General features: G+C 42.4%; 1 protein-coding gene across 1 annotated transcript in view; it reads left to right on the top strand.

Moving 5' to 3' along the window:
* Positions 1-18,242, top strand: part of BEND4 (BEN domain containing 4) — an 87,667-nt gene extending 69,425 nt beyond the window's left edge. Inside the window, exons 4-5 of the mRNA XM_063457913.1 lie at positions 2,015-2,255; positions 16,809-18,242. Coding sequence (XP_063313983.1) covers positions 2,015-2,255; positions 16,809-17,026 — 459 coding nt within the window. The 3' untranslated portion in view covers positions 17,027-18,242. The remainder of the gene's footprint in view (positions 1-2,014; positions 2,256-16,808) is intronic.
* Positions 18,243-18,789: the final 547 nt, after the last annotated feature.

Genomic DNA, 18,789 nt, shown 5'->3' with positions numbered 1-18,789 from the left:
TCTTGCTTAGGAACTGCTCGGTCTCCAGCACTAGTTGTTTGAGTGGGGAGATGCACCTGGTGGACTCCAGGTAAGACATCAAACCATTTAAAAACAGTTTAACTATGTAAAATGGGGGTTTGCCAGCGCAGTCCAGGCATCCTAACCACTACAGTGAGCTGTAGTGGTTAGGGTGCTTGGAGTGTTACTTTAAGGGATTTTTTTAATTTTGTAGTTAATTGAATTTTTGTATATGGATACTGTAGCGGATTGGTACCGGGCTGTCCCACGACATGTATGAGAATAAGTGTATTTGGTCATATTGCTGGTTTAATGTGTGTGAACATGTATAGAAATCATGGTATCCGGTTATATTGACAGTTGAATGTATGTAAAGAACTGTATTCCTCTGGTTGTTCGGTAGAATCATTCAAATAAAACAAGGGAATGAAACTACCGAACAACCAGACCACCCTGTGTAAAGTGTGCCTTCAATTACCGTTTGCAACAATGTTGCAAACGGGTAATTACCTATTCATGCAGTGTGGTCTTTGTTCTCTGGGTGGCCGCCATTCGGGATGCGAACACGTGGAGGCGGCCATCTTGGACTGCCGAACAGCGGTGTTTTGCCGTCGAGTGTCTGGAACCAAAATCGGACACTTGACTAGGCAAACACCGCTGAGACCTCCAGACTCCTAATACTTCGTGGGGAAACTACCGAACGGCCCGCCGTTCGGTAGAAAGAACCCCACAAACTAGGGGATTCATCCGAATCCCCGTCAGGCCACTTAACAGTAATATTTCACCCCTTTGCATTCGCCTGTTTGTGACCGACCGCAGGGCCAGAATACATGGAACTGTTTTCGGATACTTTACCTCTGCGGTCGGTCCAAACTTCAAAGTCCCATAACTCCCGAACGCTTTATCCGAATGGGCTAATTTTAAAGTATGTTGGTCCCCCAGAATAGAGCTATCTGGGGATGTTGGATTTGTGGATGTACCCCAAGTATTTAGGGTACATCCAAAACTCGGGGAAAACTGTGTACACGATAAGGGGATTATGATGCTAGAGGAGGGGAGGAGATCTGTGGGAGGTTACTGCTTGTAGATTGGATAATGTCTTAAGTGATAGAACCTCCTCCCTTGCATGGGAGAGGGCTTTATAAGGAACTGTGAAATAAAGCTAGTTAGTTCTACTCCTGAAACTGTGTGTCGTCCAGTTATTGGGATTGCGATGGGGATATTGCTGTATTACTCTACCTGCTGGAAACCTTGCCTGTGGACTTAACATCACCTTGTTCCTGAGCCTCACTGGTATCTCTAGTGGAGAATAGCTGTGCAAGATCGGCTCTCCGCTACAGATACAATAACACAAGCATACATTTTCTTTACACAGTAAAGACAATGGATTAAAAGAACAACATATTAAAAAAAAAACAGAGCATATATAAGTTAACAATTGGCATTGTAATTTCATTTAAAGTTATGTTTAATTTTCTTGATAACCTGACAAAGCTAGGACTCTCTGTCCAAAAAAGTTTTGGTGTGTGACGGGGTGGTTTTAGGGAACAGCAACAAGAGATATATAATGGCTGATGTAAAGGAAATAGTATAAATGGTATAAAAAATAAAATAACTCCATCTTAGCCAACAATTGAGCTCTTTGTTTCTAAATGGGTTCCGATTTTGGGCATGACCACCAAATATGCAGCATTGTATCTTCTCGTTCTCCACACCACCAACAAGTGGAAGGGACATTGGGATATATGTGGTGGAGTCTGCTGGGAGTTAAATACCTTCTGTAAACTCGTTTCTGATGGGCCTCGATGTGGCTGCAACAGTGAAGTGAAATACCATAGAGAGTACTATCAAGGACATTTTTAAAGCAATTGTATACTAAAAAAAAAAAAAAAATAACCATCTAAATGTTTGCCATCTATTGGTTGTACTTTTAATATAACATTCTCTCTAGAAAAATCAAGTATTATAATTAGAAAGTGTGATTCTCCCTAAACATTTTTTTTTTTTCCCCCAGGGCAGCAAACAGCTGCTGAACAGCTATCCTGTATACATCACTAGTAAGCAATGGGATGAGGCAGTTAACTCGTCTAAGAAAGATGGAAGACGACTCCTCCGGTACCTCATCAGATTTGTATTCTCAACAGATGAGCTAAAATATTCGTGCGGCCTTGGGAAAAGGAAAAGGTCAGTGCAGTCAGGAGACACTGGTCCTGAAAGACGTCCTCTGGATCCTGTTAAAGTTACATGTCTCAGAGGTACTGCATCTTTTCACTCAGCGTAAACTGTCCATGATCTCATTTCATTGATATCATTTATACGGAGTTTCTGCCAACCCTCCACAGTCTCTGGTTGCCCCAAGGTATCCATTCCTCTCCTGCAAAACTACACCTGCCTTTAAAATCAATACTGCATTGTCACTGTTTTTTATGGCCTTGATATATTGATCAGTCAAGTTCCTGGGCAAGTGAATATGTGTATTTGGCCACAAAGTTCTAAAATGATTTCAATATGCTTTTCCTGCTTTCTCAGGAATTCAGGAATAGTGTGCAGTCACAATCATGTGTCAAACATAGAACGTAGAATGGAACACAGAGAGTAACTGATGTCTTATTGTGCTTTACATGGGAGATATGCCACAAAAAAGGCAACAAATAATATGACAATTATTTGTAGGGCTGTCAGTGGGTTTCCAGGCATCTGTTAGCGGTTGATACCAGTTTTTGAGATGATTCAAAGATTAAGGATATTTGACAGATTAGGAGATAACAGTTTATGTTACTGAAAGTTTAATTTAGGAGAAGTTCAAAAGTATGTAGAATTATGTGACTATGTTTGAACAATTGAAGCTCTTTTTGAGCTTTATTACTGTGAACTGCCTGTTCTACACTTGAACATGCCAATAATCTGAAACCCTCAAAAAAGAGACAATTTGATTTAGACATAAAACCAGGACTGTCCTTAAAAAGGAGTGCAACACCTTAGAGGCATTAGATAGTTGGTACCAAAGCTTTAAATAAATGCCACATGGTCTCTACACAAACATCACTCATTCCTTGAAGTCGTTTCTTGACTGTTTTCAGTTACTGCCCCACAAATGAGCAGCAGATTTCCATAGGATTCCCTTCTGTTGTTTAGTTACACTGTGGCTGTGAATTTTGTATCTAAGGTAGGGAAATTCAAATAAGACACATGGAGGGGCTGGGGGAGAAATAAGACACGTGGAGGGGCTGGGGGGAATGAGACACATGGAAGGCCTGGGGGGAATGAGACACATGGAGGGGCTGGGGGGAATGATACACATGGAGGGGCTGGGGGGAATGATACACATGGAGGGGCTGGGGGGAATGATACACATGGAGGGGCTGGGGGGAATGATACACATGGAGGGGCTGGGGGAGGAATGATACACATGGAGGGGCTGGGGGAGGAATGATACACATGGAGGGGCTGGGGGAGGAATGATACACATGGAGGGGCTGGGGGAGGAATGAGACACATGGAGGGGCTGGGGGGGAATGAGACACATGGAGGGGCTGGGGGGGAATGAGACACATGGAGGGGCTGGGGGGGAATGAGACACATGGAGGGGCTGGGGGGAATGAGACACATGGAGGGGCTGGGGGGGTGAGACACATGGAGGGGCTGGGGGGGTGAGACACATGGGGGGGTGAGACACATGGAGGGGCTGGGGGGTGAGACACATGGAGGGGCTGGGGGGTGAGACACATGGAGGGGCTGGGGGGGAGGAATGAGACACATGGAGGGGCTGGGGGGGAGGAATGAGACACATGGAGGGGCTGGGGGGGAGGAATGAGACACATGGAGGGGCTGGGGGGGAGGAATGAGACACATGGAGGGGCTGGGGGGGAGGAATGAGACACATGGAGGGGCTGGGGGGGAGGAATGAGACACATGGATGGGCTGGGGGGGAGGAATGAGACACATGGATGGGCTGTGGGGAGGAATGAGACACATGGAGGGGCTGGCTGGGGGGGAGGAATGAGACACATGGAGGGGCTGGGGGGGAGGAATGAGACACATGAAGGGGCTGGGGGGGAATGAGACACATGGAGGGGCTGTGGGGGGGGGACAAGACACACCTCTGTACTCCTGGTTCAGGTTTTGTGAGTTATTTACTTATATGCGAGACATTTTTGTGCCAATGCACAGTCAGAGATTCACTGGAACTGATTGGCACCCTCTTCTAAGTTATATTTGCAGAATAGAAAATAGGTCCTTGTGTGTATATATAAATTATTATTAAGCGTATGGAAAAAGTCTTTCCTGGGTAGTGTATGTGCTATTTACAGACCTTTTCTTTTTAAAATAGCATGAGGTTTATGAGATGAAAATAATAATTTAATATGGTTTTAGTGTACATGTTGTCAGATATTTTCCTTGATAAATACCACCAAGATATTAATCTAGTTATACACCCTAATCTTTAATGAAAACCACATTGCATAACTAAAACCACTCAATTTTCAGTGAAGTTGACACTGCACCTGCTTTATTGTAAGGCTAGTCTTTAGCTTTATTTTAAGGTATGTGTGGTTTAGAGAGAGGTGACTTACCGCTGAAAGCTAAAATAAATTATTGGGATATTTAAATCCGGCAGGGAAACATGCTCCTTTTCAAATCAGCTTTTTAGCTCCTACCGGAGAGAAAGAGTTCAGTCTCCCTCTTTTTATTGTATTTTACTTTTTGTATTATCACCTACCTCTTCCCTATGGCATTCAAAAAAAAGAGAATCATCTCCACCAGGGCCGTCTTTAATATTGTAAGAAAAAGGAATAGGCGCTCACTATAGTAATAAACCTGGGATGATGTTGGGCAGCAGTAACCAATACAAGGATTCCCGACCTTGTGAGTGTTAAAGTATAGAGAAGGAGGAGGAAACCACGCCCCAGACAGTATAATTAAAAATCGTATACGTACACAAGTCTTTAGTGGTGTTATATATACAATTGACCTCAAAAAACAAAAGGACATAAATAAATAATAGTGCAATATGCTATATTCAGTGAGTGAGTGTTTAAGTACTCTTATATGGTATCACTCACATTTGTCAGAGCTAACTCAGAGCTCAGCTGTTAGTAAGCGTAGACAGAACAATCCCCGTCTCAGGATATATGAAGAAATTGGCGTCTTTGGTAGGTGATATATAAAAAGACATGGATAAATAATCCGATAGTGAAGTCCGTACTTATAGATGTTAAAAAGAAAATAAAGTAATGTACTCACATTTACTAGAGCAGAACTTGCTCTAGTGTATACAGCATGGGTGGTATAATCCCCACCTGGGAGTATGATGGTAACCAGGAAATAAAAAATCGAAGGTATAGAGTAAATTTTAAAAGATTAAACATGTACCATTTATTAACAAAAGCAATAAAAAATATGTGTAGAGTATCTTTAAAAGAGTCCCACTTAAAAGTTAAAGACGGCCCTGATCTCCACAAGGTACAGACGATATCGGAAACATTTGATCATATTCAGACTTATTGAAATGTTTATAGTGCTGTTATGAAGAAATGTTACACTTGTACTGTGAGAGAGTTAATGTGTTTTCCTTGCATATTCTGAAGGAACTCATTTATTCTTGAACCTCAGAAATTGTTGGCTGAAATTTGATGCATGGCCAAGTTACTAAGATCACATATATCGATACTTCCTATCACTATATTCACAGACTAATTGTCGACTCCCCTTCTTAGTTGCAACAGCTAGTGCAACATTTTATGTTGCAAAATGCAGATGACAGGCTTATAGTTACTGTATACATTGTGTTGGCAAAATGTGTTGATGAAAATAAATGCCCCTAGACAGAGACGTAACTAGAAACCACGGGCCCCGGTGCAAAAATTGCCCTGGGGCTCCCCCATGTGTCTCATTCCCCACTCCCTCCCCCCCGGCCTCTACGTGTCTCATTGATAGTGAGGAATTTTCTCTGTCAGGCGTTTTCCCTTGCCTTGGCCCTTTGTATTAATTTGCAACTCTCTGTATTTCTCCTCTTCTCCAAACCATATGGTGAGTAGCCCCAATGAAAGATACAAGACAAGGTAAGGTTCAAAGTGACTTCTGAGCCTTTAATGAGATGTCTAACAGGTTTTATAGAGCAGGAAACAGGGGTGGTCATTACAAGCATTATCCAATCCCAATAAAATCATCTATCTTATCTTAACATCTTAACCTCTAGCAATCTTGTAGGTGTATCTTCATGTTTGGACCTTGCCCAAAGCTAAGTTTCACTATAACTACGCACTTCAAACTAATATGCATGCGCACTACGAATTAAAGATATTTACTACTACTAAGTTCAAAATTACACATTACTATGTAGTTATGATCAAAGGGAGAAAAACAGGAAATAAGGCCGACAGACAGAAGAATACAGGATATAACGCCTATCACTTGATACATGATGTTCTACAGCTCTTAATTGTCTAGGGGTATATTCACTAAGCATTGGATATAGATAAAATATATTATTGCAAATAGCTGACATGTTAACCAGACTGGCCAGCCGGTCATCTGTATATTAAGCCCTGGGTAAATATAGGCAAAGTGTACTATTCCCAACACTCATTCTTCCCCCTTAGCCTCTCCATGTGTTTCATTCCCCCCCTTCCCCCTCCACGTGTCTCATTGCTCCCCAGATGCTCTACATGTCTCATTTTCCCCCTGAGTCCCTCCACATGTCTCATTCTCCCTCACAGTCTCTCAACGTGTCTCACCCTACACCAGACCCTCCACGTGTCTCATCCCCCCTCTTTGTGTCTCATTCATTCCCCTTAGCCCCTCTGAGTCTCTCCCACACCACAGCTCCTCCTTGTGTTTCTCTCTCCCCTCCCTTGAATGATTCTCTCCCCCCTCCCCAGCCCCTCTATGATTCTCTCCCCAGTCCCTACATGACGCTTTCCTCCCTCCCCAGCCCCTCCATGATTCTCTTCTCCCTCCCCAGCCAACCCATGATGCTCTCCCCCCTCCACAGCTCCTCCATCATGCTCCCCCTCCTCCCCCCTTTTCTGCCCTCCATGATGTTCACTCTCTCCCCAGCCCCTCCATCATGCTCTCCCTCACCCTGTACCCAGCCCCTCCACCATGCTCTCCCTCACCTGTACCCAGCCCCTCCATGATGCTCCCCCCCCTCCCCAGCCCCTCCATGATGCTCCTCCCCCTCCCCAGCCCCTCCATGATGCTCCTCCCCAGCCCCTCCATAATGCTCTCCCCCTCCCCTGCCCCTCCATGATGCTCACCCTTTTCCCAGCCCCTCTATCATTCTCTCCCCCCCTCCCTAGCCCCTCTATCATTCTCTCCCCCCTCCCTAGCCCCCCCATCATGCCCCCCCCCTCCTCAGCCCCTCCATGATGCTCTACCCCTCCATGATGCTCTCTCCCTTCCTCCCCAGCCCCTCCATAATGCTCTCACCCCTCCCCAGCCCTTCCATCATGCTCTCCCCACTCCCCGGCCCTTCCATCATGCTCTCCCCTCTCCCCAGTCCTTCCATCATGCTCCCTCCTCCCCTGCCCCCCCATGATGCCTCCCCTCCATCATGTTCTCTTCCCCCCCCTCTCTCATGCCCCTCCATGATTCTTTTCCCCCTCCCCTCCTTACCTGCTCAGCGTGCGCAGTTGCCGGCCTGCCAGATTGTGCACCCGCTCAGCCACGCTACACACTGTGCTGTGTGCTCCCCTCCTTCCGGTCTTCAGGCGACCGCGGGCCCCGGGCCTGTTGTGCTGTGCACCGGCCCTGAAGTGATGTGGGTGGCCCACGGTCACAGGGCTCGACTGTGCGGCCAGGCCCTCTGCGGCGACGAGCGCGGTTGCATTTGAGACCCCTGCGACCATGGTAGTTCCGCCACTGCCACTAGAGATAGGTTAGTAGAAGCCAAACTATTATCTTCCAGGAGGTTTACTGTAAAGAAGGCATGGTGCCGATATTTATATTGAAATTTATATTTATTTTAGGCAGAATCTCCGTCAAGAAATTTCAGACCTCTGAGTTTAACATCTGTTTAAGGGTTATAAAGGATCAGTATTCTGAAATTCAATCTGAGCATATGAAATGGATAAGTGTAAGAAATGGAAAAAATAAAAGGTGTTATGATGGACGCTTCATGTCAAACTAGCCTAATTGCATTCTATGAAGAAGTCAGCATAAGTGAATATCAGTGTTGCAGTGGACATGATCTATTTGGATTTTGCTAAGGCATTTTATAGAGTGCCATACAAAAGGTTACGGTATAATTTGAAGGCCATTGTTTTACATGAAAATTATTGTTTTTACCTATACCTAAGTAATACACAGATAAGGTAATACACTCTGAGCAAGATATTACTTCTTTATCCAGATCTGGACACATTAGATGAAATTCAAAGTAAGTAAAGGCATTTTTAATTTTTTTTATTATTCATGAAAACATTACAACAATGTAAGAGGGTAAGATAATGTAATATGTTCAAGATGTTGTATTATGTTATAGAACAAGGTTAGCAAACCTTCAGGCCTCCAGATGTTTTGGACTCTCAAAGTCATAATGCTGGCAAAGTGTGCACCAGTTTGTTTTCATTTTTTTTTGTTTTCTTTAGAAGGATAAATGGAGACTAAAACAAAATCATAAAGGAGGCCTTTAATACCGTGGTTAAGAGGAAAGGCTAGAAAAGTCAAATTTGCTTAGTTTGGATAAAAAGGCATCTCAGAGGGAATGTGATAACAACTATTTTCAGTGTCAGTACATACATATAATTACATAGATATAGAGGCTGAAAAAAAAGATGTGTCCAAGTTCAGCCTTTCTCACATCTGTTTTTGTTGTTGATCCAAAAAAAGGCAAACAACTTAGTTTTTAACAAACTTGGAAAAAATAGTGGAAATGGTTCTCTCTATTATTTATTATTTATTAAAAATTCTTAAGAAACGCAGTCTTATTACCCATAGGGTCTCGATGCGCATACCAGCAATAAAAAACAGACAAAACAATATCCAGCAAACAACAGCATTATAATCACATGCATTTGGACCAAGTTAAAAATTTTCATGTCATCCCGTACGCCTGAGCAAATAAAGCTGTTTTTAAGCTCCGGCGGAACTTCAGTAGATCGTTCTCAAGCCTTACTGACAGTTGGTGGCCAGTGGTAGCTTGCTTGTCTAAAGCCTTACTGACAGTTGGTGGCCAGTGATAGCTTGCTTGTCTGAAGCCTTACTGACAGTTGGTGGCCAGTGATAGCTTGCTTGTCTGAAGCCTTACTGACAGTTGGTGGCCAGTGATAGCTTGCTTGTCTGGAGCCTTACTCTAATGAACTGTTCACTAGCAGGACTGTGCAAGGCATACGAATTTATACATTGAGATTTGGCCTACAGCATAGGAAAGGGTTCTTTATAGCAACATTGATGAAGATGTATAATTCTCTGCAGAGAAAGTGTATTTAAAAATCTATATATTTTATTTTTTGCTAAACAAGATGTATAGAACTGTAATAATTTATTTAGTATTAGCATCTTTTTAATATAAATTTGTCACTGATTGGTTGAGGTTGTCAGAGGGTAGGCCCACACCTTGCAGGCGTCGCTAACGACTCGAGTCACGTCACTTACAATGCCCCCTCATTACCCCGCCAAACGCGTCCCAGTTATCCTGGTGTGATTGTTGAAAGGAATGCCTGTGCGGTCTATGCCGAGAAGTGATCAACAGATGGACAGGCGGCACGTTTTTAAACCGATCTTGAATAAAATCTCTATATATACTGGCATTTTTGCAAACACAATGTATACATTTTTTTTATACTGTATAAATGAAAGCTAAATTGTATGTACAATGACAGATGCACTTTAATATCTGATCAGAATTATGGAATCCTTTGACTTCATCAGGTGTATCACGTGGAAAATAATGACTGTATTATCTTATTTGTCTTTTAATGGTCAGTAGGCTGTGAAATATTTTGTCCAGCCTTTAGCATTCACATAGTTAATAATGATGAGAAGGGGGGGGATGGGGTTCTTTAAAGGTTTTTTTTTTATTATTATTATTATATTTTGTTATCCATTTTCCTTATGTGCCTTAATTTGTGTAAATCATTTTAATATCAATTTGCTGCAAAGAGGGGGCTGATATGAGCTCATTAATTAAAATCTATAAACCTCAATGAACATTTGAACAAATGATATCATTCCATAAGTACAGATTAACAGATGTGCCTTTTCATCATTATTTAAATCCTTGCCAGATGTTGCTGCTATATAAATTAAGCCAGCAGAGATTACAAACTATAAACTAATATACTGAAGCATTCTTGAGCAGAATTACTGTATTAAAGGGATGCAGACTTTTCCTGTTTGATTAATAAGATATGGATAATTGGTTGCATAGATACTGTGTAGCAAACTATGCCCATTTAAAAAAAGCAAAACAAAACTGTATGTATGTATGTATGTATGTACGTACATACATACATGCATGCATACAGACATACAGACATACATACAGACATACATACATACATATATGCATATATAGAAAACAGAGTGTACTAGTGCTAATATGAGAAGATGGGTGGTTGTTATATAACCCCGCAAAAAACAGCCGCTATAACACCAAAATCTTATCTTAAAACATTGGGTAGAAAGGTGAAGGTGAAGCGCTGATAATATGTATCCTGTGATATAAAGTGCGGAATATAAAGCAATACCTCTACCTTTTGATATTTCTTAATATAGAAATCACAATGGAGGTATGCAGTACCTTAAAGACAAAATAGCCACACATAGTGTATACTGTGATATAAAGAAACAGTGTACAAAAATAGGGAAAATATGCCCACTCACACTTTCAGGAGCTAAACATATATAGCTCACTGTAATCGCTTGTAGGGTCCGTAGAGGCGACCCTATCCCTTGGATGGTTGTTCTTTTTATTTCTTGTTCTCTAAATCAAACACAAACATATATGGTGCAATATTGTGGGTCCCAGTAATGATATCAAAAAAGTAAAATATGTACTTACAAACCCAGAGCCCTCCACATCGGCTCTGGTCTAAGGGTATATGTAGTTAACCTCCCTGGCGGTATTCCCGAGCGTGACTCGGGGTTAATTTTCGCTGCCAGAAGCGGTAACCCCGAGTCACGCTCGGGGTAGATAACAGAGCCCCCGGAGGTAAGATGTACTTACCTCCGCCGCGATCCGCTTCGGGAGGACTGCCTCACAGCCCAGGCAGCCCTCCCACGGCAAATCAGGCCCCCGGGGGGCATGTGATCGCTCTCAAAGAGCGATCACATGACCCCCTATAGCTGGCTGTGGATCTGCCAGCAGGGGGACTGTTTGAAATATCAGAGTGTAAAAATAAATTAAATATATTTTTATATATATATATATATATATATAATATGTATATATATAATATATATACATATTATATATATGTAACGTCATACAAAGTGTATTTTAATATTAATATAAGTATATATATTAATATTAAAATACACTTAGAATGACGTTACATATATATAATATGTATATATATTATATATATACAAAAAAATTGAATAGTCCATGCACTCTTGCTCAAAAGATAATAAACAGTATAAATGTTACTTGCCGGGTGCCACTTCCCATGGGGTTGTAGATAGAATCAAAGCAGGAATAATTGGGTTGCACTCACGGACTTGAATAAAAAGTTATACATTTATTCCATAGATTGAAGCAAAATCGACGTTTCGGTCCTCTCAGGGACCTTCCTCAGGATCAAATGACATAATTAAAATACCGTATATACTCGAGTATAAGCCGAGTTTTTCAGCACATTTTTTGTTCTGAAAACCCCCAACTCGGCTTATACTCGAGTCAATGTCTGTATTATAGCAATTTACATTGCCATAATACAGACTGGGGGCTGGCAGCGAGCGCTTACCTCTCCTGCAGCTCCTGTCAGCTCCCTTCTCCTCCGCGCCGGTCCAGTCAGCACCTCTGTCAGCTCCCTGTGTAAATCTCGCAAGAGCCGCGGGGTCAAAGTGCGGCTCTCGCGAGACTTACAGTGTGAGCTGACAGAGAAGCTGCACGGACCGGCGTGGAGGAGAAGGGAGCTGACAGGAGCTGCAAGAGAGGTAAGTGCTCTCTGACAGCCCCCCTCCCCCCCACTGAACTGCCAATGCCACTGGACCACCAGGGAAGGAGAGCCCCCCTCCCTGCCATGTATCAAGCAGGGAGGGGGGACAAAAAAAATTAAATGTGTGCACTCATACACACACTGCACTCATACACACACACACTGCACTCATATACACACACACTGCACTCATATACACACACACTGCATTCATACATACACACACATCACTCATACACACACATCACTCATACACACACTGCACTCATACACACACACTGCATTCATACATACGCACACATCACTCATACACACACGCTGCACTCATACACACACTGCACTCATACACACACTGCATTCATACACACACACTGCATTCATTATATACACACACACACTGTAAATAAATATTCAATTAATATACATTTTTTAGGATCTAATTTTATTTAGAAATTTACCAGCAGCTACTGCATTTCCCACCCTAGTCTTATACTCGAGTCAATATGTTTTTCCAGTTTTTGGGGTAAAATTAGGGGCCTCGGCTTATATTCGGGTCGGCTTATACTCGAGTATATACGGTAATAAATAAATAAAATAAATAAATAAATAAAATATTGAAACAAAATTTAATATAAATTATATATGCATATGTAATTTCATTCTAACTGTATTTTGTTATTAATATATATATATATATATATATCGGTAACAAAATACACTTAGAATGACATTCTATATATATCTATATATATATATATATAAAATACAAATAACCGCAAATATATATATATAGATAAATACATATAATTACATAAAAGATTACATTAGTATACACGTAGAATTTAACCCCTTAAGGACACATGACGTGTCTGACACGTCATGATTCCCTTTTATTCCAGAAGTTTGGTCCTTAAGGGGTTAAATACCTATAAATGCATATATACCGTATATACTCGAGTATAAGCCGACCCGAATATAAGCCGAGGCCCCTAATTTTATCCCAAAAAACTGGGAAAACTTATTGACTCGAGTATAAGACTAGGGTGGGAAATGCAGCAGCTACTGGTAAATTTCTAAATAAAATTAGATCCTAAAAAAAATATATTAATAGAATATTTATTTACAGTGTGTGTATAATGAATGCAGTGTGTGCGTATGTGTGTGTGTATGAGTGCAGCGTGTGTGTATGAGTGCAGCGTGTGTGTATGAGTGCAGTGTGTGTGTGTATGAATGCAGTGTGTGAATACAGTGTGTGCAGGGCCGGTGCAAGGATATTTGCCGCCGTAGGCAAAAACATTTTTGCCGCCCCTCCCCCCCCCATATGTCCTGACTTCCCCTCCTCCTCCCTCAGTGGTCCTTACCTCCCCACCCCCGTGTTCCTTCACCCCCCCCCCCAGTGGTCCTGACTCACCCCTCCCCTAGTGGTCCTTACCCTTCCCTCCCCTAGTGGTCCTTACTTCCCCCTCCCCTCCCATTTATCCCACCCCCTCCCTCTCATAGTGGTCCTTATCCCCCTTCTCCCTCCCATAGTGTTCCTTATCCCCCCCATCCCTCCCATAGTGGTCCTTATACCCCCCATCCCTCCCATAGTGGTCCTTATCCCACCCCCTCCCATAGTGGTCCTTATACCCCCCCTCCCTCCCATAGTGGTCCTTATACCCCCTCCCTCCAATAGTGGTCCTTATCCCCCCCCCTCCCTCCCATAGTGGTCCTTATCCCCCCCTCCCTCCCATAGTGGTCCTTATACCCCCCTCCCTCCAATAGTGGTCCTTATCCCCCCCCTCCCTCCCATAGTGGTCCTTATCCCCCCCCTCCCTCCCATAGTGGTCCTTATACCCCCCTCCCTCCAATAGTGGTCCTTATCCCCCCCCTCCCTTCCATAGTGGTCCTTATCCCCCCCCTCCCTCCCATAGTGGTCCTTATCCCCCCCCTCCCTCCCATAGTGGTCCTTATACTCCCCTCCCTCCAATAGTGGTCCTCATCCCCCCCCCTCCCTCCCATAGTGGTCCTTATACCCCCCTCCCTCCCATAGTGGTCCTTATCCCCCCCCCTCCCTCCCATAGTGGTCCTTATACCCCCCTCCCTCCCATAGTGGTCCTTATCCCCCCCCCTCCCTCCCATAGTGGTCCTTATACCCCCCTCCCTCCCATAGTGGTCCTTAACCCACCCCATCCCTCCCATAGTGGTCCTTATACCCCCCCCCCTCCCATAGTGGTCCTTATACCCCCCTCCCTCCCATAGTGGTCCTTATCCCCCCCCTCCCTCCCATAGTGGTCCTTATACCCCCCTCCCTCCAATAGTGGTCCTCATCCCCCCCCCCTCCCTCCCATAGTGGTCCTTATACCCCCCTCCCTCCCATAGTGGTCCTTATCCCCCCCCTCCCTCCCATAGTGGTCCTTATACCCCCCTCCCTCCCATAGTGGTCCTTATCCCCCCCCCCCTCCCTCCCATAGTGGTCCTTATACCCCCCTCCCTCCCATAGTGGTCCTTAACCCACCCCATCCCTCCCATAGTGGTCCTTATACCCCCCCCCCTCCCCTCCCATAGTGGTCCTTATACCCCCCTCCCTCCCATAGTGGTCCTTAACCCACCCCATCCCTCCCATAGTGGTCCTTATACCCCCCCTCCCCTCCCATAGTGGACCTTATACCCCTTTTTTGTTATTAATTTTTTTATTATTATTTATTATTTTTTATTATTATTTCTTATTTTATTTATTTATTTATTTTTTCGTCCCCCCTCCCTGCTTGATATATGGCAGGGAGGGGGGCTCTCCTTCACTGGTGGTCCAGTGGCAGTTCAGTGGGGGGGAGAGGGGGGCTGGCAGAGCTGTACTTACCTGTTCTGCAGCTCCTGTCAGCTCTCTCCTCCTCTGCGCCGTCCGTTCTGCTCTTCTGTCAGCTTACACTGTAAGTCTCGCGAGAGCCGCGGCTCTCGCGAGATTTACACTGGGAGCTGACCGAGGTGCTGAACGGACGGCGCAGAGGAGGAGAGAGCTGACAGGAGCTGCAGGAAAGGTAAGTTACAGCTCTGCCAGCCCCCCTCTCCCCCGGTCTGTATTATGGCAATGCAAATTGCCATAATACAGACCTTGACTCGAGTATAAGCCGAGTTGGGGTTTTTCAGCCCAAAAAATGGGCTGAAAAACTCGGCTTATACTCGAGTATATACGGTATTAAAATTCTACATGTATATTTAAATAATCTTTTAACGTAATTATGTGATTTGATTAATTAAAATTGGATTGACATGCCTGACATGGGGGCAGAACTGGGCGGGTAATTCAAATGCAAAAAAATGGTACCGCTTTTGGTACAAAATTCCTGACATAATCATACCGCCAGGGAGGTTAAGGACTACAAGCCTTCTTTGTAAAAATAGCAGGAAATGCCAAAAGTGGTATAGAAGTAATAAACAATTTATTATAACTTATATATTAAAAAATAATAAAATAATGTATATACATAAAATACCACTATAATGGCAAAAAAGTCCAATATATCAAAGTCTCTTTCCTCACAAGGTCCCCAGATCTTGTCCCCAGACCTTGTAAGGAAAGAGACTTTGATATATTCAAGCAGCCTTAGAGGTGTAATGAGTGTCATAGGAGATATCATTATTAAACATCTGACAACATGAGGCACTAAATGTGCTTCCTAACTACAATTCCCATGATGCTTAATCAGGCACAAACATCTTTAAAGGGACACTATAGTCACCAGAACAACTACAGCTTATTGTATTTGTTCTGGTGAGTAGAATCATTCCCTTCAGGCTTTTTGCTGTAAACATTGTCTTTTCAGAGAACATGCAGTGTTTACATTACAGCCTAGTGATAACTCCACTGGCCACTCCTCAGATGGCTTCTAGAGCTGCTTCCTGGGGCAGTGCTGCACAGTGAGCAGCACTGCCATTCAGTGTCTCCACCCTCTACATGGAGACACTGAACTTTCCACATAGAGAAGATGCTGACTGAGCAGGGCTGTGTTTGACTGACTTGTGCTGGCTCTGCCCCGATCTGCCTCCTTGACAGTCTCCGCCAATTCATAGAAATATAGAATGTAAAGGCAGATAAGAACCATTTGGCCAATCTAGTCTGCCCAATTTTCTAAATACTTTCATTAATCCTTGGCCTTATATCTAGGATAGCCTTATGCCTATCCCAAGCATGCTTAAACTCCTTCACTGTGTGAACCTCTACCACTTCAGCTGGAAGGCTATTCCATGCATTCACTACCCTCTCGGTAAAGTAATACTTCCTGATATTTTTTTCTAATCTTTGCCCCTCTAATTCTTGTTGTGGTAGCTTTTCTTTTAAATATAGTCTCCTTGAAACTATAGCAAGCAGATGCCTGTTGCAAAACATTCCATATTATTTGTCTATTTAGATTCTGTAATATAAATCTGGAATTGCCAGTTCCACACGTGGTAGACTGCTTACCATAAGCACCAAACTGAACCCTTTGAGTACCATTGATGACATTAATGTTCTAGTTCCTTATTTTCAATCCATGTGTCTAAGAAGCTCAAAATATTTTCAATCATTCTAATGTGGTAACCAGACTTATTATTAATACAGGAGGGAACTTTGGTGATGTCTAATCCAATTCATTTTGATCTTAATACTATCCATATGCTATGTTTACTTGTTTTTAAATGTGTGATTCTCCTAATGTGTTTTTTTATTTCTCCCAAACATCCCAGAGTTTATTAGGATGCATTGCACGTCAAATCCTGACTGGTGGATGCCATCCGAAGAGCAAATAAACAAAGTTTTCAGCGATGCTGTAGGCCATGCTCGTCAAGGACGTGCTGTAGGTACTTTCTTCCATAATGGCAATTCATATTACGATGGAATAGACCATCACGTTTGCCAAGAGGATATCTTCAATCGAAGCTCTCATGATGGATCTGGAGATTGATGTCAAGAGAGGAACGGAATTGAAGATTTCAGAAAAACAAAGACAAGACGAACATGAAGCGAGCAGAGTTAGCCACAAGATGAACAATAATAGTGTAATAGTCCATTTAACGTGTCTTTAATGTTTCGTACTGCAAATGTGGCCAAGGACTGGTGGAGGACAACTGTGGAAGCTGCAATACGTCTCCTTATAAAAACTGCCCAAAGTGTGCTATGAGCCAGATGTAACATGAGTGATTAAGAAAGCGAACATCGTGATAAAGTTTCAGGGACTTGCTCTAGACCCTACGTTCTGACTGTTATACTGTTGCTGAATGCAGCATAGTTTATTGGTACATGGTCTTCAGGCTCTGATTGTGGCTGAACATGTACATGTTGGTCTGTTCTGTAGAATTAGCTTTAATAGAATTCTCATTTTCATTCTAAACCTAGCTCTTAAGGACCAATGGATCTCCAGTTGCTTTGTACTAAAGCTCCAATCACTCCTCATATTCATAGCTCAATAACAAATTGTAGGGTCACATACTGTTGAATCCTGCAAGTCTACCTTGCATTAATCCTTCAGGACCAAGATCAGCAAATTCATTGCTATCATGGATGGCACTTCACCCAAGTCATTGGTCTTGAATTAGTTAAATAAAATATTTTGGGTGGAAGAGAGTGGAATCACATAATCATAATGTTAGACACTAAAATAAAAAGTTATATAGTACACATGGCAAATGTATGACAGTGACATGTTAAGTTACACCTGAAAATTAAAAAAAAAAAACATATTAAGAGAAACATATTAAATTATTGCATTAATCAGACAGTATATTATATAGTTAAAAACAACTAAATTATGGATTGAGCCAGAGACCAAAGGGAACTGGATTAACAATTTTGGAAGTAATGTAAACATATGTACGTTTTATTTAATATTTTATGTAAGTAAGGATTAGACTTATTTCTACCATACCTCTCAAGTGTTCTTCTGAAGAAACACATCTGTCTGTCTTCCTTATTTAGTGTGTTTTTTTTTATTTTTCTGGCATGTGAGAATGTGTAGTGTGTTTTTGAATGTTTCGCAGTGGTATACAGTAATACAGCCACTATAATCTATGAATAGACCCCAGTAAATGTGTGTATAAATATATACAAATAAATCAATAATACAGGTGAATCAGTGTTAAAATTAATTGGCAGCACTTTCTGATGGATCAAAACTCGCCAGATTTGCTTGGCATTGACATATCATATCATTCCTCTCAATATTGATGCCATGTAGAGTTGGGCAGGGGTGAGTGAAGTGTGTTGACATGGGTACGAGATTTTTTTTCTATTCTCTTTTGACCACCATGTGAGTGTATTTTAATTCCCCTTTATAAATACTTATCTTATATTCCCTGCCCTTTTCCCAGTGCTGGATGAGCATCAGGGAGTGTTCACAATATATATATATTATTATTATTTACTTTGTATTTATTTTTTTACACATGCATAATTTACTCTCAAATCATATAAATGAATGAAAACTATGTAACTTTTTTTTTTTTTTTACTTTTTCCTTTTCAGGGGAAATATTAACCCCTTAAGGACACATGACATGTGTGACATGTCATGATTCCCTTTTATTCCAGAAGTTTGGTCCTTAAGGGGTTAAGAGTTTCAATGACAAACGTATTGACCCAAACATAATAACACATACACTCACTGACTCACACTCACCCTTACTGATACATACACTCACTCACACACACGTCCCAAACACCACCACCATCT

Source organism: Pelobates fuscus, chromosome 6 (assembly GCF_036172605.1).
Source record: "Pelobates fuscus isolate aPelFus1 chromosome 6, aPelFus1.pri, whole genome shotgun sequence".
In the NCBI taxonomy this organism is placed as follows: domain Eukaryota; kingdom Metazoa; phylum Chordata; class Amphibia; order Anura; family Pelobatidae; genus Pelobates; species Pelobates fuscus.
Note: the sequence above shows the minus strand (reverse complement) of the source record. Positions and strands in the feature narration are given on the sequence as shown.